This window comes from Sarcophilus harrisii, chromosome 1 (assembly GCF_902635505.1).
Source record: "Sarcophilus harrisii chromosome 1, mSarHar1.11, whole genome shotgun sequence".
In the NCBI taxonomy this organism is placed as follows: Eukaryota; Metazoa; Chordata; class Mammalia; order Dasyuromorphia; family Dasyuridae; genus Sarcophilus; species Sarcophilus harrisii.
Genome location: NC_045426.1, coordinates 468,603,932 through 468,629,871, shown reverse-complemented (window position 1 = coordinate 468,629,871; position 25,940 = coordinate 468,603,932). Strand labels below are relative to the sequence as shown.

At 32.1% G+C, this 25,940-nt stretch overlaps 1 protein-coding gene across 1 annotated transcript in view; it reads right to left on the bottom strand.

Annotated features, from left to right (window-relative positions):
- Positions 1 to 5,673: 5,673 nt before the first annotated feature.
- The window catches only part of TCEA1 (transcription elongation factor A1), a 30,987-nt gene continuing 10,720 nt past the window's right edge, over positions 5,674 to 25,940 (bottom strand). Inside the window, exons 3-10 of the mRNA XM_031946400.1 lie at positions 25,586 to 25,691; positions 24,247 to 24,334; positions 19,841 to 19,986; positions 17,789 to 17,845; positions 13,312 to 13,466; positions 12,168 to 12,314; positions 8,990 to 9,061; positions 5,674 to 7,150 (exon numbers count right to left, since the gene is read on the bottom strand). Of these exons, the coding sequence (XP_031802260.1) occupies positions 7,142 to 7,150; positions 8,990 to 9,061; positions 12,168 to 12,314; positions 13,312 to 13,466; positions 17,789 to 17,845; positions 19,841 to 19,986; positions 24,247 to 24,334; positions 25,586 to 25,691 (780 nt within the window). The 3' untranslated portion in view covers positions 5,674 to 7,141. The remainder of the gene's footprint in view (positions 7,151 to 8,989; positions 9,062 to 12,167; positions 12,315 to 13,311; positions 13,467 to 17,788; positions 17,846 to 19,840; positions 19,987 to 24,246; positions 24,335 to 25,585; positions 25,692 to 25,940) is intronic.

Sequence of the window (25,940 nt, the reverse complement as noted above, 5' to 3'; positions counted from 1 at the left end):
ATAACATAATTATTACTTTTATCTTAACTCTGCCCCAATCTTTGTTTTGAGCTACCTATTACTGATGTCAATCTTAAACATAGGGCATACAATTTGTCCATGTTAAATTCCTTAAAACTTATCTTTGATATTGGTTCTCATGTTAAATTTTCTATTAAATTCAAGTTTGATTATAAGTCCTGAAAGTCCTAAAAAGCTGCAAGTTCGAATGTCATTTTTTTTTCTCATTCATTATTATGATAATTTTGCTGGATATGATATTTTTGGTCACAGGCCTAGTTCTTTTGTCAGTAGGTGTGATTCCAGAACTTGCAATCTTATTGTGGCTGCTTTTAAGTCTTGAACAATTCTAATTGTAGCTCCAGCATATCTGAATTGCTTTCTCTTGTTTCTTCCAAGATTTTCTCTTGGGGTTTTTGAAATTGGGCAATAATATTCCTGTTTTCCACAAAGGATCTCTTTGAGGTGGTGATCAGTAGATTTACTCTATTTCTATTTTCCCCTAACACGTTCTAATAACTCCAGCAAATTTTTCTTAATTTCTTGCATTATTGTGTCAAAGTCCTTTTTTTGATCACAACCATCAATCAAGCAGTCCAATTATTCTTTTATTTTCTCTTCTTGATAAGTTCTCCAAATCAGTTTTGTTTCACATTATGTTCTACTTTTTCCATTCTTTATAACCTATTTTGTTATTTCTTGGTCTTTCATACCTTCACTGGTTTCTCTCCTTGACAATTTTAATTTTCAAAAAGTTATTTTCATCTTTGATGAAACCTTTTCAATTTTGTTTTTCTCAGATGATTTTTATTTTAGTTTTTCTCCAATGTCTTTCATTTGATTTTTTAAAATTTTTTTTGAGTTCTTTTATAAACTCTCTCTAGGCAGGGAGCCATTTCACATTCTCTTTGGGATAGCTTTTATTACTTCAGTGACCTCTTGTGAAGAAGAACCCCGGTCTTCCCTGTTCCCATAGTAAGTTTCTATGATTGGCTTGTTGTTGTGGGAGGGGGAAGGATGGTATTTCCAGCTTCATTTCAGCGCTCCCCTCTGACCTGAAACTCCAAACCACAAGCTCCACCCTTCTCCAAGTACCAGAAGCCAGCAAAATCCCTGCCCCACTATTTCTGCATTCCCAGTGTGCTTTCTTTTAGCCCAGTGCAGTGTCTCTGCAGCACAGCCTAATAAGTCAAGATTCACTCATTCTTCCTGGACTCAAACCCAGGACCCCCACACACACACTGTCTGGGAGATGCAAATTCCTGTGGTTGTAGCTGAGGCTCCAGCCAAGGCTCCAGCCATGCCCAGCTAGCTCCAGAAGTCCCAATTTGGTATTTCTGTGGAACCAGTCTGGAGATGTTTGTACTTTGCATGGGTTGATTTCCCAGTCTGGGATCTTTCTTCAGTCTTCTCCAGTTATACCAGGAGGACCTCTGTTGGGCCCCAAGTTTTCTTGGTTTTTCACTAGTCTGTGTTTACTTTGAGGCACAAATTTCTTCTATTTGTGGAGGAAATCTAGAGAGCATGAAATTTACCAACTTATTCCATCATCTTCCCAGAATTCTCTCCCATGAAACATTTTATAAGAAAACAGATCTGGAGAACAGATCAAGAAGAGAAAATATAAGAATAATTGGACTATATAAAAGTTATAATCAATAAAAACACCTTGACACAATAATGCAAGAAATAATCTTAAATTTAATTTTAAATTAAAGTTAAAAAAAAAAAAATGGAAAAAGATGGAATGATAGGAAATTGTGATCTTATAATGGAATTTCAGAATTCAGAGCCTGAAGCTCTGGTCCAACCCAGGAAATAACGAACCAAAATTAATTACCTGTGGATAACAGGAAAATCAAGAGTGTATCTTAGTATGTATCTATGTTTATCTTAGATGGAGTGGAGGAATAAATAATGGAAGTTGAGGATATTTTGAAACTGGAAGTTGGGGCTATTTGTAAAAATATCAGCATATACATTAAATCCCCTAATATAAAAGCAGAAATTGAGTTCTGGAATAAAATATAGGTATTAGTTAAATCAAGTGTAGATGCTTCAGAAAAGTCAAAAACTACAGACCTTAATAATAAATTAATATAAATTAATAATAAATTAAAACTTCAAAAAATTCTCAGTCTTAACACTATTACATGTAAATTACTAGTGTCTCTCACTAGAGATAGAAACAGAAGTAAAAAAACAGTTCCTGATCCTCAATGGTAGGAGCTTACATTCTAAAAGAAAAGACAGTATAAAAAAGGAAACAGATAAAGCCACAATTGTAAAATAACATGTGAGGAAGACAGCTCTATAAAGATCTCAAAAACCTAGAATGTGTTAAACCTAACAAATTATTATCCTTGGCTCATGTTCTAAAGATCATTTGCACAAATACAAATGCATAACCAGATAAATTTTTTAAAATATAGAAAGGTTTTAGTGGATTTGAGCCTTTTTATGAGTCAATAGCACAGGGAAAAAACTAAACAGAAGGTTTGTGTTCAGAATGAAAGAAGCAATAATTTTATATCTGGAATTGTATTCAATTCTGGGCACCATATATTAGAAAGAAGAGAAACAACTGGAATGCTTGAGAGAAAAGTAACAAGGACAAGTGACCATGCCATCAGAGCCCAGAGACCTAGAGCAGACATAACAATATTTAAAGGCTTGTTATGTGGAAGAAATTATTTGTATTATTTGGCCCTAGAGGATCTAACTAAAAGTAATGAACAATGTGTTGCAGAAAGGTAGAATTACAAAGCCAAACCAGAACTATACGAAAGTGGGCAAAAGCTATTTCAGAGCGTAGTAAGGAGGTCTTCAAACAGACTATATAACCACTTATTAATGATTTTGTAGTGGGAAATCTGTTCAGGTATAAGCAATTCCAAGGTTCCTACCCAATTCTGAAATTCTATGAAAACATCTAATTTTGAAGAGTGGCTGAAGAGAGAAAAGGACCTAGACAAAAGAAATTCCGAGACTAAAAAGACAAAATTTCCATGAATTATTTTACTGTCTTAATCCTTTTTAATTATCCTGGCATAAATACATCTTTTTGTTTAACATATCTAACCAATATGCATTTCATGTGTATTTCTCTTATGTCTGGTTACATGAGAACTGCTTTACATTGTACAGTTCTTAGATCAGAGACCTTGTCCAATATGATATATAAATTTATAAAGAAACAAGTATTTACAAATCATACTGAGACAACTAAAAGTTGGTACTGAGTTATCATAATCTAACCTGCAAGTAATTCATCAATAACTACTTCAAAATAAAATAAAGAAAAGCTCATATTTACCTAATCCTATAGATTCCTTTTAATATCCTTAAATTTTCTTCTTTTGTCATTAGTATTCTAAAAAAGACTATAAGGTAAGAAACTTTTTTGTTTCTGAGTTCTCAGAACTGAGGGTAGTTTTGAAAAACATCTTTTTAAACAAAAGAATATGGGTTAAAAATCATTTGGGGTAGTTTTTTAGCTTCTCTGCTATTAAGGTAAAAAAAATTGAAACAAAAAACCATTTGTGTGGTATTATCAAAACCCATTTTTGCTATTCTCTATGCTGGCTATGCTATAGGAAAGTGTTTTTTTTTTTTTTTGTCAAATTCCCTACCCTTTTGAATTTCAGAATAGAAAATTCATTATTCCTCTAAGGGATTATAGTGAGCAGTGAGAATAATTAGATGAAGAGTCAGGGATTGTCAGAAAAGAGTGTATGTGGGTTATTCTGGCCTTCTTATGTAAGAGTGAGAAAAGATTGAAAAGATACTGAAAAGTCCTTGGAATATAGTTATGAAGATAAAATGAGCTCTGGTCCAACCCAGGAAACAAGCTCATGAATCAGACTGGTTGTCATTATCAAACACTTAAAGTCAGAACAGCTCTGCCATTTTCTATTGCTATAGAATCTAAGTTTTCTTTAAAAAACAAAAACACGTGTTTATGTTCTGACAAAGGATATATATATAGACAGAGATAGCAAATATACCCAATGGTTACTAAATCTTCCTCCCAAAACATGACAGTTAAGTAAAGCTAAGTATTTTTCTATGTTAACTTGGTCTATACTGAATAACTTTCTCCAAACACATCTCTTCTTACTTGTGGGAATGTATTCAACATACCTTTAACTTACCTTATAAGCAGTACCTTTAAGATCAGTCCTTTGCTTATACTTTTATTGCCTTGAGGCTCTGACTTTCAGATTTCACTAGCATCTCCATGTCAAGGATACTATCAACAAGCATTATTTCTCAGTGAGATATTTAACTCTTCTTGAATAGTTTTCTGAGGCTAAATATGAACAAAAATAAAGGTGTTGCTTAAAAATACCTTTCTTTAGATCATAACACTTTAAAAGTATTTTTTAGAAGTAATTTCTAATTTAATCTTCAAATTAGGCTATATTGGACCTCTTAAAGAAACTGAACAAAGAAACTACTGAATTTGGAATTTTTACTCTACATCTTTGACTACCCTCTACTGGTGATTCATAAGACATCATTTCTACAGGTTATATTACATAAGATTCAGACATAATATGAACTTGTTTATAAGAGTTGTTACTTATTATATATCATAAAATGATTACCAATAAAATGATGCATTTGAAGACTTAATTTTGAGTTCTGCCTTTCTTTTTTATTAACCATTAATTTGCCTAAATTAATTCAGCTATATATGGATTTAAGATGTGAAAAACAAGTTTTCTTATTTTCTTACCAAGCCAATTTCTCTCAACATTAAATATTTTTTTTAGTAGCAGGCACATTTTCCTGCCTTTTAAAATAGGAATGTATGTTACTTCCAGTTAATTTTATCTTAGAAAGTTGCCTGGGACAACATGAGGTTAAGTGACTTGCCCATGGTCATACAGCCAGAATGGCCAAAGGTAGAATTTGAATCACTGGTTTTCTGTTTTTCAAGACCAGCTCTCTATCCACAAGATAATGCTTCCGCCTTCTGTTGTCTTTTGTGAATGTTTGTGTATATATGTGCATACACAATTGAAATATATATCCCACGTACACACATAAATACAACTTATTTAAAAGATCAGTGGTTTTGACAATATAGGTATTTACTTCACCAGCACAAATGGTTTTTGAGAGTCTTTTGGGAACAAAAATTTCATCTCACTATAGCCAACATGACTGCCTTATCCAAATTTAGTTAAGCTGATCCTTCACTGCAAAGTCTGTTACTCAATTTATACCCTAAATCCTTCCAGCTTTGTACGACCTTCCTGAGTTTACATTCTATTGGCACAGGCTTCAAAAACACATACTCACCTCACACACAATAAAGCACTGGAAAAGGATTTTACTGGAAGAAAAATACACATAAATATACTCTCATACAAGATGGTACTATCTTGAAATATTCCCACCATCTCTGTCTTCCTTCAAGAGTAACCTGACAGCAAGAAACGTGCTTTGTTTCATTATCCCATACATAATTATCAATATTCCCAAGGAATTCAAATTAATTTTAGCACTACTAGTCCTCAAATAAAATCAGGCTGCATTAATTTCAAATCAACACTTCCAAAGTCCAAAAATTTGAAGGGCAAAAAGTCATTAATTTCTATAACTAAAAAATACTTAAAGGCTTAATATATATACATAAAATGCAAAATAAGATGGACTATCAAATAAGTTCATAAAAAGACCTTTATTGAGTTATTTGAAAAATTTAACACTTTAAGTTACATGAGATTTCTATTAACTTAATGCTCAACTGTTTTTTTCAAATTTTCTTTATCATTTTTAAATCATAAGTCAAACATTTTTCTTCACTTCAGTAGATTCTCTCTGCCATTTTGGGAAGAGAGGGGCCTAACTAAATTGGTCAGTTTTTAATATAGATTTTAACCAACATGTTATTTTAGATAGTTTTTTACATTTTACCAAACTGAGCTTTTTTTGTGGGGGACAGAGTGGATATGAAATGGCACAAAGAATGTGACAACATTGTTCCAAAATTATTTAATGTTATCTGTGTAGCAATTGAAGAGGAGAAAAAAAATTGCACTGCCATAAGAAAAAATTTAAACAAGAATGCCCCAGTTTTACTGAACAGCATTTAGTGGTTTTTCAAAGTATATAATCAGAAAATAAACTTCAGAAAGAAAAAAATTTATCAACCTAGATGTGGGATTAACATGCCTTTAATATTGTAAACTGGATACTCAAGCCTAGTCACTGATTATTATTGTTGTTGTTCTTTACATCAAAGTAAAGTTCATGAACAGTTTAGGAAAACTATAGTAATTGGTGAAGTTTAACATTATTTCCCTCAATCTACCTTCATGTGAAGAATTGATCTAAACTGTAGCTGAAAATCTACCAAACAATGACCTTGTTCATCAGCAAAATTTAAAATCTGATGTCAAACAAATAAAAAAAGAACAATTGATCAGTTTTAACAAACTACTTATTTAAAGCAAATTTCCCAAAAGTTAAGATCTATTAAGAGCAAGTAATTTAGAGTTAAGAAGTACAACAAATCCAATTGGTCACAGCTAGTCACAGATGCAAAATGATATCTAATCACTAAGTCTTATTAACAATCATTATGATCAAAGGGAGATACTAATTCAAAAATGGTATTTACAAACTAGATAAGCTGTCCAAATATTATTTCATTACCACACTACATTTGGTAATCCTAAAATTATACTAATCTTTCTTCTCCCTTAATAAAGTAGGAACATGCCAATACAGAAACAAATGCAAATTCCACTTTCACATTAACAGAGAAGAGAAGTAAAAAATCTTTTGTGTATGTCTCAGATTGTAAAAAAGTTAAAGTACATTTTCCATTTGTTACGAAAAACAAACAAGTTACCAAAAGTTTAAATTGATAAAAGTTTAATGTTGACTTACTTATAAAAATGAAAAAATAGTTTTAAACATACACCATACAACTGACTATCTGATCTTACACTAACTATAAGAATGATTGTAAGGGAAAAAAAAACAAAGACAAAAAAACTAACCCAAAGGATTTATGCTGCTTTAAAAAATCTCATTTGCAGGGAAACTAGATTCTTGACCTAGTTTTTAAAGCTAATTACAAAATCTTTTGTTAAGTGTCCAGGTATCTTCCCAATTTCTTCTTCTAACAAAACTGTAAAAAAAAAAAAAAAAAAAAAAAAAAAAAAAATTTAAATTAAATCGTGAGACATATGAAAATGACAATTTCTTTTTACTTTACAGAAATAAACTTTTAAAGCTATACATCTTTGGAAAAAAATTTTTACTTTTTAAACATGTATGATAATCATTTGTGGATGTTTGCCTCACCTAATACCGAAACATAAATCAAAAATGTATAATTAAACTTGTTTTAAAAATATTTTAAATTATCATTTAATATAGCAAAATTATTCCCAACAATTTAATTAAAAGCAAATTCAAAATTTAAATATATATGTAATCATCACTTTGTTAAAAATTTTATCTTCAAAATTTTAAATGTTGCTCATGCACATATATTTCTACAGCATTCACAAAGATCTTTGGATAATTATTATATATTCTCAAAAGATCTGAAAATCTAAATATGCCATCAGATAGATTACATTTTGAACATTTACTAAAATCTCTTGGCAGCAATATAGTATGGGGATTTCATTCCCAAAACCTAATCTAAGGCTAATGATAAGGATAACTAGGTTTATAAGCAAAGATGACAAAAATCTTTGTATTAAACAGAATAGGGTTTAAAGACTTATTCAATTGTTTCATTCCTATCCAACTCTTGGAGACCCCATCTGGTACTTTGGCAAAGATTCTGGAGTAGTTTGCCATTTCCTTTACCAAGTCATTTTACAAATAAGGAGCTGAGGTACTTGGGGTTAAGTGACTAGCTCATATAGCTGATAAGTAAGTATCTGAAATCAAATTTGAACTCAGAAAGATGAGTCTTTCTGACTTCATCTCCTCCAATCTATCCACTGTACCACCTAGGCCTCACAGGGTTTAAGGATAATACTTCACAATTCAAGCTCTATTTCATTAGCTTGTGAGCTACTTTGATAGCAGGGACTGTCTTTGAAGCTTTCTCTATCCCCAGCATTTAGAACTGTTCTTGACACTTAATACTTAATAAATATTTATTGACTGATTTAATATAATATAGTAAATATAAGTTATAAAATGTTAAGTATAGCTATTAAATTACAGCTTTAAACTAAAAAAGGATGTGAGAAGGTATTAACTAGCCATCAATAAGGAGAACATAGTGAAATGTTAACAAAGTAGAAGAACTGCTGTTAAAATACTGAAAAATTTAAAGACAGAATCCAAAATCAGAACAAATTCTAAAACCCATAGCTTCAGTTGTCTACATATACAAACAAAAGCAAGATTAACTAAAAATTCTAATTCAAGAAAGTGAACTGACCTCGAAGAAATTAGTGATATTTTATGGATGAGTTTCAAGACAAGAAAGTGGCATAAATGAATTTAAAAAGCAAGATGATAAAGAAAGGATTGAGGAGAGAACAGGGAAGTACAACTACAACTATATAGTAATATGATGGACTCATGCCCAGAGAAATTTTGGGTGAAAACTGATGAAGGAACAAATGGAATTAAACTATTGTTATTAAAGGATACTACAGACCCTTTAGAAAAATGAAATTGGGGTATAAATTTGACAAAATGGAACCAAAGCGCCCCCCCCCCTTTTAGCTCTGAAATTATGATTCTAGAATTCCTTGTCAGTGAGAGAAAAGCTAAAAACAAGAACCTACCAATCACTTTATTTAGACTAATCTTTCAATGATAATCAAATAAATGCAATAGTTTAAGGAAACTTTTTCCTTATTTAATAATAAATTCATGTCTATGGTAAAGGATTAACTGAGTAATTTTCAAAGTAGAAATACCTATAAGCTTAAAAATGAGTCAGTTATTTATATAGTAGTAGAATAGATATTAAATAAAAAGTATAGAGTCATACCTTCCATCTATTTCCACATTCATTACAAACAACAAATGTTGTCATAGGTTCATCAGCACTTCGGGTTTGAACCTCAAAGGGGAAAAAAAAAAATCAAGAACAAAATATTAGCACCATTTTTGCAATGATCAATACATTTGACTTAATTGAAAATATTTTACAGCAACAAAATCAATGTCATGATAAAGTAAATCACAAAGCAAAAAAAAAATCTTTGCATCAAATAGCTCTGATAGCCAAGATATAAAAATATTAATACAAACACACTGAGATCAAGAATCACTCCCCTAAACGATTAAAGAACATAAAGTCCTCAAAAGAAGTGATAACTATTAAAAACTATATAGAAGACTGTTCCATAACACTGGATACTAAGAAAAAGACAAATTAAAACAACTCTGGAATTTTCCATCTCATACCCAGCAAAATGGCAAAGATGATTTTTAAAAAAACCCTAATATTTTGAAAAAACTGACTAAAACATCCATATCCTCTGACTCACAGAATTCAGTACAAGTATATACCTCAAGGAAGTCAATTACAAAAAGAAAAATTCCACAATATAAAAATAATTTATAAAAAAATTTATGGTGACAAAGAAGTAGAATTAGGAAACAAAATAGAGACTACTTAAACAAATTGTGAGACTAACAGAACATTTCTATCTATAAGAAATAATATGTTGGAATTATGCTCAAAAAGTTATCTAACTATGCATACCCTTTGATCCAGCAGTGTTACTACTGGGTTTATATCCCAAAGAGATTTTAAAGAAAGGAAAGGGACCTGTATGTGGCAAGAATGTTTGTGGTAGCTCTCTTTGTAGTGGCCAGAAACTGAGTGGATGCTCATCAATTGGAGAATACCTGAATAAATTGTGGTATATGAATATTATGGAATATTATTGTTTGGTAAGAAATGACCAATAGGATGATTTCAGAAAGGCCTGGAGAGACTTACATGAACTGATGCTGAGTGAAATGAGCAGGACCAGATCATTATATACTTCAACAACAATACTATATGATGAGCAATTCTGATGGACGTGGCCCTCTTCAACAATGAGATGAACCAAATCAGTTCCAATAGTGTAGTAATGAATTGAACCAGCTACATCCAGCGAAAGAACTCTGGGAGATGAATATGAACCGCTACATAGAATTCTCAATCCCTCTATTTTTGTCTGCCTGCATTTTTGATTTCCTTCACAGGCTAATTGTACACTATTTCAAAGTCTGATTCTTTTTTGTACAGCAATATAACTGTATGGACATGTATACATATATTGTATTTAACTTATACTTTAACATATTTAACACATACTGGTTAACCTGCCATCTGGGGGAAGGGGTGGGGGGAATGAGGGGAAAAGTTGGAACAAAAGGTTTTGCAATTGTCGATGCTGAAAGATTACCCATGCATATATCTTGTAAATAAAAAGCTATAGAAAACAAAAAAGAAAGAATATGAAACCTACAGAAATGACACGTGATATAAACAGAACCAGGTAAATAGTAAAAAATGATTACATATAAGTAAAGAACAAAAACTTGAAACTGAACACTGCAATTACAAAGTGAAAAGATATAATTTAAAGATAAATCACATAACCGATAAAATTAAATAAAGTACATGTTAAGACACAAATTCTAGTCAAAAATTATTATATTGAATATATAGTTAAATATTCAAATTAACTGTTCTCCAAGCATATCAATGAATTAAACTGTTACTAGAATTGTTTTTTGGTTATTGTTTTCAATACAAAAACCTTGGGCTATCTATATGTCTAAGATATAAAAAAGAAAGCAAATGTAAAACTATCCATTATAAAACAATAATTTTTACATATACCCAAATGCAAAGGTTTAAAGAACAAAGTCAATTATCTCTTTAAAAATACTAAGCACACCAATATGCTATCACACCTTCACTTTGAATAATTGTGATTTCAAGAGTGTAAATATGTCCCCCAATGATGTATAATCTAACCTAAAGCTTCTTAAAGTGATTCATGATCCCCTATGGATGAGTTCCAGATCTCCAATCTGAGATTCAGATTTCAGTTACAAGATCTGAATGTGAGGGAGGGTGGTCACAAAATTATGATTTATTATCACTGAATGCTGAATGTTTGATCTGTATACCTATTTTATACACCTATATACCCAATTTCACATAAAAATTGCTAAGGCAAAAAGGGGTTATGAATGGAAAAAATTTTTTAAAGTTCTGCTCTAACCCCTCTCTACTTCAATATGCATGATCTTTTCATAAATTATAGAGGGCTGCATAAGTCTTTTTGTTATTTGTTTTGTGCAATACTGTGATCAAAAAACATGCTACATATTGGTCCTTCTAAACTAAAAAAACAGATGCACAAGTACTCAAATATATTAGCCTCTAACTTAAAGCAAAGAACTTTATATGTATGAAAATCACTAAGATCAGGGGACAAGCACTAGATCTGTGATTTTACTGATACAGAGAACCCCCTTTTGAGGAAATTCTACCAGTGTAAATAAGTGCCTTCACTGCAGCATACACCTTATAGTTTTAGGTAATTGCCTAGAACACTAGAAGGTCAACTGACTTGTTTCATCACACAGCAAATAAATATCAGTAGCAGGATTTGAAGATGGGACTTATTCACTCTTAGACCAGTTCTCTATCCACTATGATAAAGAGTCTCAAAATGCCTCTTTATATAAATGACAATATATATGCCATTTAAACCACATGTACCATATATGGGTTTTTCAAAATAACACAACATGAAATTCTGATAGAAATACTTAGGATACAAGATGTAATGCTAAAAGGGACCAGAGAGGTAATCTCATATAAACCCTTCATTTTACTGATCAGCATTTTATAAATTCAACAAGTGCTCATAAATTCTCAAAGCCACAGAAAGCAGGAAATTGTCTTATTAATATGAATTTTTTATCTAGTAGGAATTCTGTCCCTATTTCAATTCGCTTCCAGGTTAGGCTGGAACTCATCAATGCCAAAAAAGAATTCTTAATATCTTGTTGCAACTTTTTAAGAGGAAAATTTTTTAAAAGCTTAACTAAATTAACTTAGGTCAATTCTACTAAAAGGAGAATTTTAAAGATTTCCAAAAATGAAATTAAAAAAAAAAAAAAAAAAAACCCACAAATGAACAGTCACATACCTGGGTATAGGTACAATTCTTCTTTTTACATTTGCCACATGTAAATAGGTCAGTTTGGGTCCCACCTGTCTTAGCCATTTGATGTTCTCTAATTGCTTCTTTGGTCAGGTTTTTACGCATCTCTTTAAGTTCATCACTAGCCATTTCCTAGGAGGAATACAACAACACAAATTCCTCAGTTTCAATATTTTCAACTTATCAGATACTCTTATCTATTAATGTAAAAGTAAAGCTAATCATTCAATTTTAAATTCTAGAAAAGACACTAATTTTAAAGAACATGGAAAGTAAAGTTAAGCATTCATGGCTCAGCCACCAATTCCTTCAATCACTGTTAATACATTTATGCCAATAATTAACAATCTATAATCATACGAAGTTTTTAAAAATTAGAAAATATCAAACTCAATAATATACAAAGTTTGTATGAAGCAACACAATAGCTCCAACTTCAAAAGCACTGTTTTAACATCATTAGAGCTATCATTTTTTTTTTTTTTAAATTTATATTTTGGGAAATTTAGGTTTAGCAGGGGGAAAAAGGCAACCCCATATATGGTAGCATATCCAGTAAGAAATATATCAATGAACAGATATTATTATATCTGTTATTATATAACAAATCAATTGGTAGCGTCCATTAGTCAAGTAAAGCAACAAATAGATTTTTCAAAATCATACACTATAAAATTCTTACAGAAATACTAAGGGTACAAAATTTAGTACTAAAAGGAACTAGAGAGGTCATCTCATCCAAATTCTTCATTTTACTGAGTGAGAACTAACACCCAAACAGGTTAAATGATTTTGCCATAATTCCACAATGAAAATATCAGATCCAGGATTTGAACTAAGGACCTCTATGAACCACACTGTCCCTTCCTTTTAGGTTAAGATATAGTAGCCAAATTTAAATAAAATTTAGGTAGGTTTTGAAAGCATTTATAACCCAAAAGTTAGTAAATTCTGAACTTTATAAAGTCCCAGAGATTATACAAATTACATTTCCAGAAAAACTTTTGACTTTTTAAAATGTAGCATTTGAAAATATCAGAGTATTTTAGAAACTTTATATTTAATTAAGTATAAAGATTTGTGAAGTCAAAGGAAATAAGTGCAGGTTAGCAAATGTAAATTTACTTACCTCTGCCGTCATTCTAGCAAACAAATCTGGAGGTATGTTCCCACACAGTACATTTTTCCTTAAATTTGGATTCTTTGCATCCTTGAGATTTGCTATTCTACTTCGTACCCTATTTTTATACTTCATATCCGTGTTCCGTAACTCCTGATATATAGGTATGATGCAGTTAAGGAATATGATGTTAACACCAGGATGTTTAACTATGCTATTACCAAAAGATGGCAGCTTCTGATATTTCTAATTGTTACACAAAAGCTAATTGTCAGATCAAGTTATGGAATGTTAAATTATATAGTCTTTTTACCTGTATTCAGTGAATTAATGCCAAATATCACAACATAGTTAACAGTCAATAACGCTAGATACTGTGCTATACAACAGGGATAAAAAGAAAAATAAAAACAATTCCTGCCCTCAAGTATCTCACAATTTAATGTGTAATACAACTGAGAAGTAAATTAGGTAGACAAAAGACATGCAGAATGGATGGAAAGGCAATCTCATAGAGGAAAAATATTAGCAAGTAGGAGATCAAGAAAGACCTCTTGAAGAAGGTAGGATTTAGCTAACTCCTGAAGCAAGCCTGAAGGTAAAGGGGAGGAGATAAGAGTACTAAATATGGAAGAGCCAGTGCAAAGGCACTGAGAAGGGATGTGAAATATCTCATACAAAGAATAGCAAGTGGAGATGAACCATAAAGTAGCAAAGAGGCAAATTTAGTATACTGAAGGAGGGGTAAAAAGGGGTCAGATAATAAAAGCTTTAAATGCAAACATAAATCCTTTATAGTAGATGTCAAAAGTAGTAGGGAGCCACTGAAATTTAAGTATGAGGTTATAATGGCTGTTTGTCCTTTGTTCCCAAAGAAGACTATGACATGGAAATAAACTTAAATCCAGTTTATTTCCATGTCATAAAGTGAGGAAGAGCTGTTACATGAACATCTGCCTCACTTTCTCTTCTAGAGTCATCTAGGTCCGGTGACCAGATGCAGATCAGGACGACTGAAGATATCCCTGGATGCAGCGGGAGAACTTGGCCTTTTTAACACTTCTCAATTTGAGGCAATATTCAAAAAATAACTAAGGATTAGTAGGGAAATGAGGCAGAGAATGATTTCTTTTGCCTAGTCAAAAAAAAAAAAAAAAAATATCAATCAGAATCAGGATTTCTGATCAAAACAGAAACAACTGCTACTTGCATTCACTCTGAGCCAATCAGAGCCCAAATAATGACAAAGTAAGGCTTGACAAAGTATGGTGGGGAAGAGGCTGTATATGACATAAGACAAAGGTCATAAGTTTGAGGAAGCGACAGACCCATAGTTTAGTAAATGGCTTTGGCAGCTAAGTGGAAGAGGGATTGGAATGCAGAGAGAATGGAGGTAAGGAGATAAATTAGAATATTTTCTAATATTACTGAATCTTTTAGTTGACTTTTGTGACTGCAGAGAAAATCTTTTGAAGGCAAAAATGACAAGACTGAGGGTAAAAATATTTTATGTGGTACAGATGATCATGAAGAGAGTCAAGAGACACTGAAATGGCACCTCTGGATGACCAAGATGATATGGTGGTGGTGCCCTTGGCTGTAATAGAGAATTCCAGAGGAGATGAAAGGAAGATAATTTGTTCCGATTTTGGACAGGTTCATCCTGAGATGTCTACAGAAAATTTAGTTCCAGATGTTCAAAACACAACTAGAAATCTAAGACTGGAGAAGACATAATAGTTCTGTAGATATCAGGGAATCAGTCATCAGATAGAGACAACTGAACTCACAAGTACAGATGTCATTTCATCTGTGCCTATGGGTTCTATGCTTATCTATACCTATCTATTTAGGGATAGACTTCAAGTAGTTTGAACTTAGATTGGGAGGAGTGAGAGGAATTACATTTTTATTTTCTCTAACTGAAACGTACCATGAAAGGGCTTTACTCAATTGCCAAAGAGTGGTACAAAAAAAGATTAATAACCCATTGTATAGAGGAAAAAGAGAAGGCCTAAAAAAAGGGTCCTAGGACGACACTCAGTTCATGGGCATGACATGGATAAAGATCCTAAGTTCAATTATCATTTCCATGTAGATAAGATTACTGAACCCGTTTTTTTTTTTTTTTTTAAGGAATCACTGGTAACTTTGGAAAGAGAAATTTTATTTAAAGGATGAATTTGGAAAGCAGAGGAAATGGAAGAATTTAATGTTTAAAACTTTCTCAATGAGTTTATCCAAGGAGAGGAGAGATAGGAGTGTAGCAAATAATAGATAAGATCAAGAGAGCGTTTTTTTTTTTTAAAGGAGGAGGAAGAAGATAAGAATAAAAAGCTAATGACAAGGGAAGACTAAAGATTAAAGAGAAAGTAGAAATAACAGTAGGGATAAGAAGCTACAAGAAATGGACAAGGGACAGGGCGACCATGGCAAAGTTTTACAAAAGATCATGAGAGAGGGGCAGCTAGGTGGCACAGTGGATAAAACATTGTCCCTGAAGTCAGGAAAACTGAGTTCAAATCTGGCCTCAGACACTTAAAACTTCCTAGCTGCGTGACCTTGGGCAAGTCACTCAACCCCAACTGCCTCAGCACACCAAAAAAAAAAAAAAAAAAGAAAGAAATCATGAAAGAAGTTAATCTGTGTGATGAAGGAAAAAAGAGTTCTCAGTTAATACTCATTTTTTTCAATGAAGTATAAGATAAAGTCTTAAGCTAAAATAATGGGATGATTGAGTTTGCCATGGGAGGCTTGAGGAGAGACAAGATTTGAAAAAACTGAAGGTCCAAATGAGATTAGAAAACATAAAATTTGTGATGGATCCAATAAGCATGGTTTTGTGATTTCCTGCAGCTCCACACAGCCATCCAAGAATAGGAATTAAAGAAATGGTGGATGGGAGTAATCAAGGGTTAGCTTTTGTCAAGGCATGATTAATGGGAATAGCACAATGAATCAAAGGATTTGAGAAAAGAAGACAGTATAGTTTTGAAGTGGTTCACAAAACATTGAAGAGAGAAGAATAATGAGTATGATGGTGATGGATTGGGGGGGAAAAAAAAACCTGAGAGATACAAGAAATGGAAGTCCTGGGAAAGTTAGAGATTGTAAGGCATAAGATGGATTCAATCAAGAGCTCCTTGAGAGAAGGTACTATATCTTGTCTTTTTTTTTTATATTTTCAGCACCGAGCACAGTACCTCCCATGTTGTAGACAATTAATAAATTGTTTACTGATATGACTATATAAAGGAATTTCAGAGAAAAGATTTGATAGATTATAGTAACATCAAAAGTATGTGACGTGTCTATATTGAAGTAAATGAAAGGAGGTTTTCATTAAGCAATGGGCAAAGTTAGGATATTTGAAGGAACATTAACATATTGGAGCTCCTTGGTAGGACTCAAGGAGAAAACTAAATTTGGCACTCAACTTCCTAAGAAAGGAGAATGTTTTGGGAGAAAAAAGATAATGGTCACTAGTATCCAGAGTAGATTATGAATGTGGATGATGTGAAGCTCCAAGAAAGAGGTAAGAAAGGTCGGAAGTAGTTAAGAGGAATGTAGAGGAGGAATATTCTAACTTTTATCACCATCAACAGAGATTTGAAGGACATGAAATAAAGTACAGCCAGTAATAAAGAAGGCAGAAAGGGAAGCAGTGTAATTGTGAGGCAGGTCTCAGTCATGGCCAGAAAAATGGCTGAAGAAAGGAAGACACTGGGGCAGCTAGATGGCACAGTGGACAGAGCACCAGCCCTTCAGAAGGACCTGAGTTCAAATATGGCCTCAGACACTTACTTCCTGGGTGTGTGACCCTGGCCAAGTCACTTAACCCCAATTGCCTCCCAAAAAAAAAAAAAAAAAAAAAAAAAAAAAGTAAGAAAGAAAAGAAAGGAAGGAGGACATTTAAGATGACAAACATTTTGTCCATTGCAGAGTAAGTAGGCCAGAAGACACACTGAAACAGGTAGGCAGATCATATATCGATATGATTATATTGGTGAAGTTAAGATGTTTTCACCGAATAAAATGATCTTATTTTCCAACCCAAGAGATAAAAAAGTACATAAAGTTTCAGAAAATAAGTAATTTTTAAAAGTAATCAAACTTTCTTTACCTAGCCATACATAAAAAGATTTCTTGACAGTACATTTAGAGTGAACATAAAAATTATACTGAACCTAATATTGAGGTAAGAAGGGGAGTGGGAAAAAAAAAAATCACATCACTTCTGTGTGCTTTTCTTCTAAGTGACAGTGCATTAAAAGACAAAAACAAAACAAAAACATAACAGGAGGAAAAATGTTGGTATTAGCCCTAATATTCAACTCTCACTTTCATTCACTTTCAATCTCAAATAATGAGACTTACAACAGTAAGTTGAGATTTCAATTTGATAGAACATAAGATCTAAAATTAAGAGGATCATTGGTACAAATGTTCAACTTGAGCTAAACTACTCTATTTTCTCAAAGGATATCTTCCTCAATCTGAGATCCCAGTTCTTCTTCATCGGCCCCAATAGCAATGTAGTCATCTGAAAATAATTTTTAAAAGTTCATGAGTTCAAAGTTTTCTTAAAGTATTTGAAAAGGAGTCCTGAGAAAGTGAAATCCTGACAATGAAAAAATTCAATTTCACAATAAATATTGATCAAGATCTTACTATTTAGAAACTACTATGTGAGATGCTGTGAAGGATATAAAGATGAAAATGTTTGCCTTCAGGAATTTTGTGATTATCTATAAAAATATGGTTTTTGTATTGTTATGTCTAACCCCATCTACTACTATCTTACACTCTGATCTTTAAGCAATACTTTCAAATATGCTTCATTCAATATGAAAGTGTCGAAATAAAATGTCACAAGGGCAAAAACTAATGGACCAGGTTAGCCTAATAGCTTGAATGTTATTGAATAACATACAATAAATAATTTTATATAATTGCTTATGATTCTGTAATCAATTAACTTTTATTGATCTTTGCCCAAAAATCTTTGAGGGTTGGAAGGGCAAAGGCCATCTAGGTTCAATGTAGATGTGAACAAAAATCTGTATAACATAACAAGAGATCACATCCAGGTTTTTCTTGAAAACCTCCACTGATGGAAGCTTCCCCAAGTAAGCACACTACACTTAGCTTTAATAGTTGGCAAAGTTTTTTTAAGATCAAATCTAAATTCAATTCTGCAACTTCTGTCTACTGCTTCTAAATCTGTACTCTAAGTCTAAGGAGGGGGAAAAAAAAAAAAAGCTAATCCTCCTTTCAAGTGAAAAGTTATCACATCTCCTTGAAATCTTTTCTCCAGGTTGACCATCTTCAATTCCCACTTATGACATGATATGAAAGTTTTTCATTATCCTGGTTGATTTGTTTTGGATATTCTAAAAATTACTGTCCTTCCTAAAATGTGACACCTATGAACTGAATTACAATGTTCCAAATGCCATCTGACTACAATTGAGTATAGTGGGGACTATATCACCTCTATGTCCATTATATTTCTCTTTTAATGCTTTATTTCTTTTCTTGGCAAAGACAGTTTTGGTACCTATCTTCTTTAGTACCATAACGAGGAATTAATATTTGGACAGCTAGGAGTGCAGTGAATAGAGTGCTGAGCCTAGTCAGGAAGAATCCTTTCCTCAAGTTCAAATATGGCTCCAGACCATAACAGTTGAATAACCTTGGGCAAGTCACTTTAACCAGTTTGCCTCACATTCCTCATCTGTAAAACAGGCATGGAGAAAGAAATAGCAAACCAGTATCTTTGCCAAGAAAACTCCAAATGGGCTCATGAAAAGTCACACCTGACTGAAACAATTGAACAAAAATAACAAAATACCTTTGTGAAAGTCCATACTGACAAGATAAAGCTGTATATTTATTTTTTAAACTTTAAGATAAATAGAAATTATGTACATAAGATTAAAAAAAAAAAAACTAAAAATTAAAATAGTAAAAATTCCAGCTTATAGTCTAACTACCTGTCAAATAAGAGATAAATGCCAAAAAGATCTCTAAATATTGTGGTCAGTGGAAAGACATTGGACTTTGAATCAAGAAAACTTTAGCTCACATCCTGGTTCTGACAATTATTGCCCGTGTATCCTTGGGCATGTCACTTCAATACGTGGAGGCTATTTTGCCAAAGTAGTCAGAAGGAATAACAGGAGATGCTTTTAGGGGTTGATAGATACCAGCCATTACTATCTTGATGGGGTGATAAATCTGGACAGTGTGGACCTCAAAAGAGAAGAGATTATTCTGTGACAGTAGCAGAGGAAGAGGCTCGAGATAGTAATGGAGAGGAAGAAATATTCTTACTCTGCCACTAGGAATGAAAGAATGTGAAAGAAAGTGTTGCCAGGAAAAAAAGTTGTCTAGGGAAGCAATCCAGAAAGAGCCAGATCTCCGTCAGTGCCAAAAGATGGCAGGAGTTAAGAAAGGATGACATCTAAGATGAAAGTAAATGTGTTCTGGAGTCACTGGTGCAGAAGGCACACTGCAAGAGCTGGGCAGATCTTACCTCCTGTTCTGAGGGCTGCAGCAAGCATCTCTCGGCACTTCATTCGAACCGAATCTGAAGTGCTTGGTGCCCGGGGAAAAGATGGAATGAAGGAATCAGAAGCATTTGTCTCTTCCTTTCTGTTGCTTGCATTGCTACTGGAGCTACTAAAATAGACAAAAATCAGGAAAAGGTTTTCTCATAGCAATTTGTTTCCTTGCCATCATTTTTAGTAAAAACAATGCTTTTGGCTTAAATGAAATAGAAACTCTTTATCTACGATAAAGCCTTTTATGATTAAAATATACAGGAACAGAAAATCTAAGAAGCAGAGGAATTAGGGAATCTTATACACCTTTTCTTCCTACCATGAAAGTAAAAAGATTAAAATTATAGCAAATGCATTACTAATGCAATTATATATGATACCAAAATATTTTAAGCCAACCTTAATTAGCTTAAGTAATAGATCTCTTAAGTATACTAAAATAAAAATTATGGTTCATAATAATGTCACAAAGAAGTTTCATCTTCTAGAAAAGGAAGTATTTTAATGAAAAAAAAAATCAGAAGAGAAATGAGAACATCCTACCTCTATATTAGTATTAGATATATACTTTCAAGAGAATAAAGTAGAGCAAAGACCGTTCTGCCTAGGTAGCAGATGAAAGAATACACTTAAATCATCCCCTTCAGCAAAAAAGCCACAAATACTTAGATATGGGTAATCACAGAGAAAAATCTACTTAATTTTCTCTTTTAAAAAAATCTATCTAAAACTACTAGTTTAGTGAAGAATTGAAAGAACACTTCTCACCCAATTTAACCATACCAACTACTTCAGATGAACTTTTTCTACTAGAATCTCCCCCAAAATAGGTCCTCCACAAAGTTCTTTCCAAGTGAGATCATCAGTTTCCTAGTTTCAGTTACAATTTCAAAACAAACAGCAACTATTTTTACCCATACAGTCTCTCTCTGCAATTCACTGTTAACAGCATTCAAAACTGCTAGTTCTATGTGGTAAAGGTTCTTTACTGTTCTCTTGACAAAATCCACAGCTAAACTTTATGATCACCATAGATGGAATGATTTTATTTACTTTAGATAAGTCCTTTTCACTTTTTCCTTTAACCTGTCACATTCTATTTTTACTTCATACTTATGTTTTTTTCTTCTCTATTTCAAGAATCCAATGTCTAAGTCGAGCATTTCTTCCTACTCCTCAATTAGGGGAATAGATGTGCAGCATCTTTTCTGTGTAATTCAAGTTATATACGTATACCCCACATGCTACCTTCTTTCATCATTTCTCTTACTATCAAATGATAACCTATTAGTTATTCCTTTTATATTTCAACACTTACCTATAAGTAGTTTCCTTCACTCTGAATTTCTCTAACACTTCTTTCACTATTGCCCAAATGGAACAATAAAACAATAAATTTTTTTTCCCAAATACCTGCCACAATCAGGTGGCATTTATCATAATCTTTCATTTTCTTCAAGTAAAGATCATGAATATTACACAACTGTAAAGTCAAAATACTTTATAATTTTTTAAAAGCTGTTTTCATCTCAATTTAAAAAAAATATTAAGCTCCTATTAAGTGCAATGTACTTAAATTAAGAGATGTAATTTTTTGACTCTTAAAATCTTTTATGTATTAAATATTTAATAATATCCAACACTGCCAGACTAAAAATGTAGCATAATGGATAATGCTGAACTTGGCGTTACGAAGACTTAGGCTCAAACCCTGTCTCCAATATTTATTTGCTATGTGAACATGAGCAGTCACAATCTATGTGAATAAAGGTTTAGACAATCTCTTTAAGACCCCTTCCAGCTCTAAATCTATGATAACATGCATGTCTCATCTTCTCATTAAAAAAAAAAAAAAATCTATGCAGAACACCAATTATTATTTATATAGTTCTTTATAAAATTGCAAAGCATTTTATAAACATCAATGTCTTTGATCCTAACAGTTCCAAGAAGCATGTCTCCAAACCAACAGCAAATAAGTGGCAAAAGTAGGTTTTTAGCTGAAGTAACTTCAGACACCATCAAGTCTAACAGCTAATGATCCTAATAAGAACAATAACAGCTAGTATTTACATAGCACCTGTGTGTCAGGAAATGTGCTTAAATGCTCCACAAATATATTTCGATCCTCACAAGAACACTAGGAGATGGATAGTGCTATTATTATCAACATTTTACAGATGAAGGTTAACCTATCTGATTCAGGATCACATAGCTAGTAAATCACATAGCCAAATTTGAACTTGGCCTTCTAGATTCCAGTTTAGTGTTCTATCTACTGCACCAATTAGAACAGACTGGAATAAATGGTCTCTCAGCCTTTGTTTAAAGATCTCCCCGAATAGCATTCCAGGTCTGGGACAGTTCTAATCTTTAGATTTTTTTTTTTTTTTTTTTTACTCAAACAAATTGGCCTCTTTGCCAATTTCACCCACCACTCCTAGTTCTACCTTTTGGTATAAACAAAACAAGTTTAATCCCTCTTCTACTTGCAGGCCTCAAAAATTTAAATACAGCTATTATGTCCCCTTTTATTCTTCTCTCCTCCACACTAAATAGGCCAATTCACATTGAACATATTCTCCATTTCTCTCATCAACCAATTAATTTATTACTTTTTAATGGATATGGTCTATCTTGTCTACATCTTATACAAAACAAAGATAACCAAACCTAAAAACAATACTTAAAACTATAGGTCCAACAAGAGCAGATTATATGGAAATCAAACTTTTTTGGTCAAAACATTATGCTTCTCCTAAGGCAATATACGATGGTATCAACTTTTTGACTAGTATATCACAATGTTGATTCATAATAAATTAGCAATCCACTAAACTACCTCTTTTTTTTTTTTTAAGAGTAACTGTTATGTACCCAAACCTCCAAATGCTCTACTTGTTTAATTTTTAATCCAAGTATAAAACTTTTCAATTATCCATGCTAAATTTCATCTTACTCAGTCTGGTCCTCTGATTCTAACAGCTAATGAAAAAAAATGGATGAGCAATGTCTTTACTTCATTGGCAGTGAACCCTCAGTATGAGCACAGTTTAAATTCAGCCTTACACTTCTTTAAACAATTCTGGCTGAATCAAGCCCATCAGAGTCACTGTTTCTAAATTGTCTAACTATGGAACCTATCTGAGCCTATCCCTTCACTCTAGTTAATTTTTCCTGGAATACCATTTCTGCATCTCTCTCTGTTTTCATGGGTAGATTTGCTTCAATTATTATTAGCTTAGCCTTAGTTTCTTAGAGCAGAGCACTATTCTGCCCTGAAAATTTGAGTGCTTGAAATAAAGGGCTCTGAAAAACTCCACAAACTCTTTGACTTAATCCCATTACTGGGCAAATACTCTCACCTTAAGAAGCTCAATGATCAGCAAAAACTCTCATATTTATACCAAAATGTTCAGAACAGCACTTTGTGTAATAGCAAATAAAACAAAGTAGGCACCCACTTACTGAAGAATAGTGGAACACATTCTAGGACCATGAATGGATTTGAGCTATTATTCACAATAAGAAATAGCAAATGAGAACTTCAGAGAAAAATGGGAAAACTTGAATGTACTGTTATAAAGAAGAAAAAGGAGTAGAATATCAAACCTAAAATAACATAAATGAGAATATCATAACTAAAATATAGTTGAATCAAATTAAATGATCAAACTTGATGTTGGAAAGCTGATCATGAGAATTTTTCCCCATATACAGAACGATACAGCCATTTTCTGAATACAAACACTGTTAGCTGACTTGGCTTAGAGATATTAAGGTAGAAGAATAGGGAAGTGATTCGTGGAAATTGACTTAAGGTTTAAAAAAAAAATTACAAACAGCATCTATCACATTTTTTTTAAAAATAAAATGATAGATTCTGTTCTAATATCCTTACTTCCAAGGAGACAAAGAAAACAAGGACCCAAATGGGAAACTGCAAAACTGGCTCACTTAGGATAGAAAAGCTGTAATATAATTTTCATGTCTGGCTATTCCCTGAATTTTACAATTTTAAAAATTAAGAACACAAAAGAAAACACAAAAGATAATGACAATATATATAAGTAGGTACATATTCAAATATAGAAGTGGGTGAATCTAGATTTGAGACATATAAAAAAAGAGACTCTCCTTCTACCTAATTACTACTCTGTCATAAAAGCCTACAGTAGATCTTTTGTTCAAATAAATATGTATTCTGTGATGGCAACAATACCCCAGTCCACAAGAGAATCAAGAGAAAATATTGGTATTTGGAAATGAAGCTGTATCAATATGTACTATATTAAGGTGTTGATAATCTGTCAAAAACATTTGTAGAAATTATAATTTTTTTACACAGAGCATTTAAGCACATTTAAGATCAAAATACCTTTCTTCTTTTGCTTCAGGGCTGTTTTGGGAAGAGATAGCAGATTCTTTTTTTTTTTCATCAGAGTCTTTATCAGTAGAGGGTCCATCTGAAAATATACAAAATCAATGAGCTTTAGTCATGTGTTATAAGGACTCAAATACAATTTTATTAATGCTATTTGCTAAAGGGAAAAAGTTAAAATATTAAATATTAAATAAAGCATAACTCTATAAATAGATGAGGTTTATCCAATCTTTGATTGTTACTCTATTAGCATAGCAATGAGAACTATTTCTTTTCTCCACTGAAAAAAATTTTTTTACTCAGTTCTCTTACTAAAAAAAAAAAAAAAAAAAAAAAAAAAAAAAAAAAAAAAAAAAAAAAAAAAAAAAAAAAAACCTTAAATTAGAATGAATACTTAACATTTTTGAATAAAAATAAGAATATTATTACAGATGCTATAATTGAGGATAAACTTAAATAATATGCAGCAGTGGTATGGAATTACATCTACTCTACAAACACTTATTAGATATCTACTATGTGCTAGGCACTAGAATATAAAATTAACATTTTACTGCTCTCAAGGAACTTACATTCCCTAGGAAATCTAATATTTACAGATAACTATAATATAATTTGAGAAAGACTATTAATGACTAGGGAAAACAAAAGTCTTTTTGTAGGAGATGGCACCTTAGTTGAGACTTGAATAAAGGATTCTAAAGATTTTAAGAGGGGCAACTAGGTGGTGCAGTGGATAAAGCACCAGCCCTTAAGTCAGAAGAATCAAGTTCAAATTCTATCTTTCTGAATGAATAGCAAATGTATGAAGAATTATATTCAACATTATAGTAAAACAGCAGAAAAACACAAAAATAAATCTGTTATGTCTTCTGTGTTGCTTTCCAAGGGATATAAACTTTGTCTTTTAGAAAAGCATACACACTATAGTATATCAAATTTTCAACTAATTTTCAGCTACAAATAGTATATCTATGTACAAACATGTAAAAAACATTTCTGCATTAGTCAAACATGTTTTCAATTTCAAACTTGTTTTAAAATGCCTCTAAAGTGCTTTTATTCTTCTTCCAACTTAGTATAAGTTGATATTTTATTTTAAAGATATTTTTTAAAAAACTAATGTTCTTCTGACCAAGGGTTCTTCTGGCTATATACAAAACAAAAGGGTTTTTTAACTTTTAATTTAATTTAATTTAAAATTCAGGAAGCCCATAATTATTATAAAAGTAAAATATTATTCTCTAAGTTTTGAGAAAGAAAAAAAACAGTGGTCTCAAAAGTCTGGACATAGTAAATCTATAAAAGAGAGAAATACAAAATATTACAATACCTAGCAACTTCTTCCAGGATTTGATGAGAGACTTTGCTAATGATGTAACTTCTTCATCTGTGCTCTGCTTGCGTATAGCATTTACTGACATTCCAATTCTTGTGGACTGCAAGGCAAATCACACACACACACACACACACACAAACACACACACACACACACACACACCAAAAAAAAAAAAAATTAATTATGCAAACTTTTGCTTATTACAAATAAAGTTTAAAATTTTTCTCAAATACTACTCCTTGCCATGCACCTAATTTTCAGTTTCATGAAAGACAAAAGATGTTATTTTAAATAAAGATTCTATTAAACAACTAAAGTTCTTCAGAAGAAACTTGGCACATAAATACAT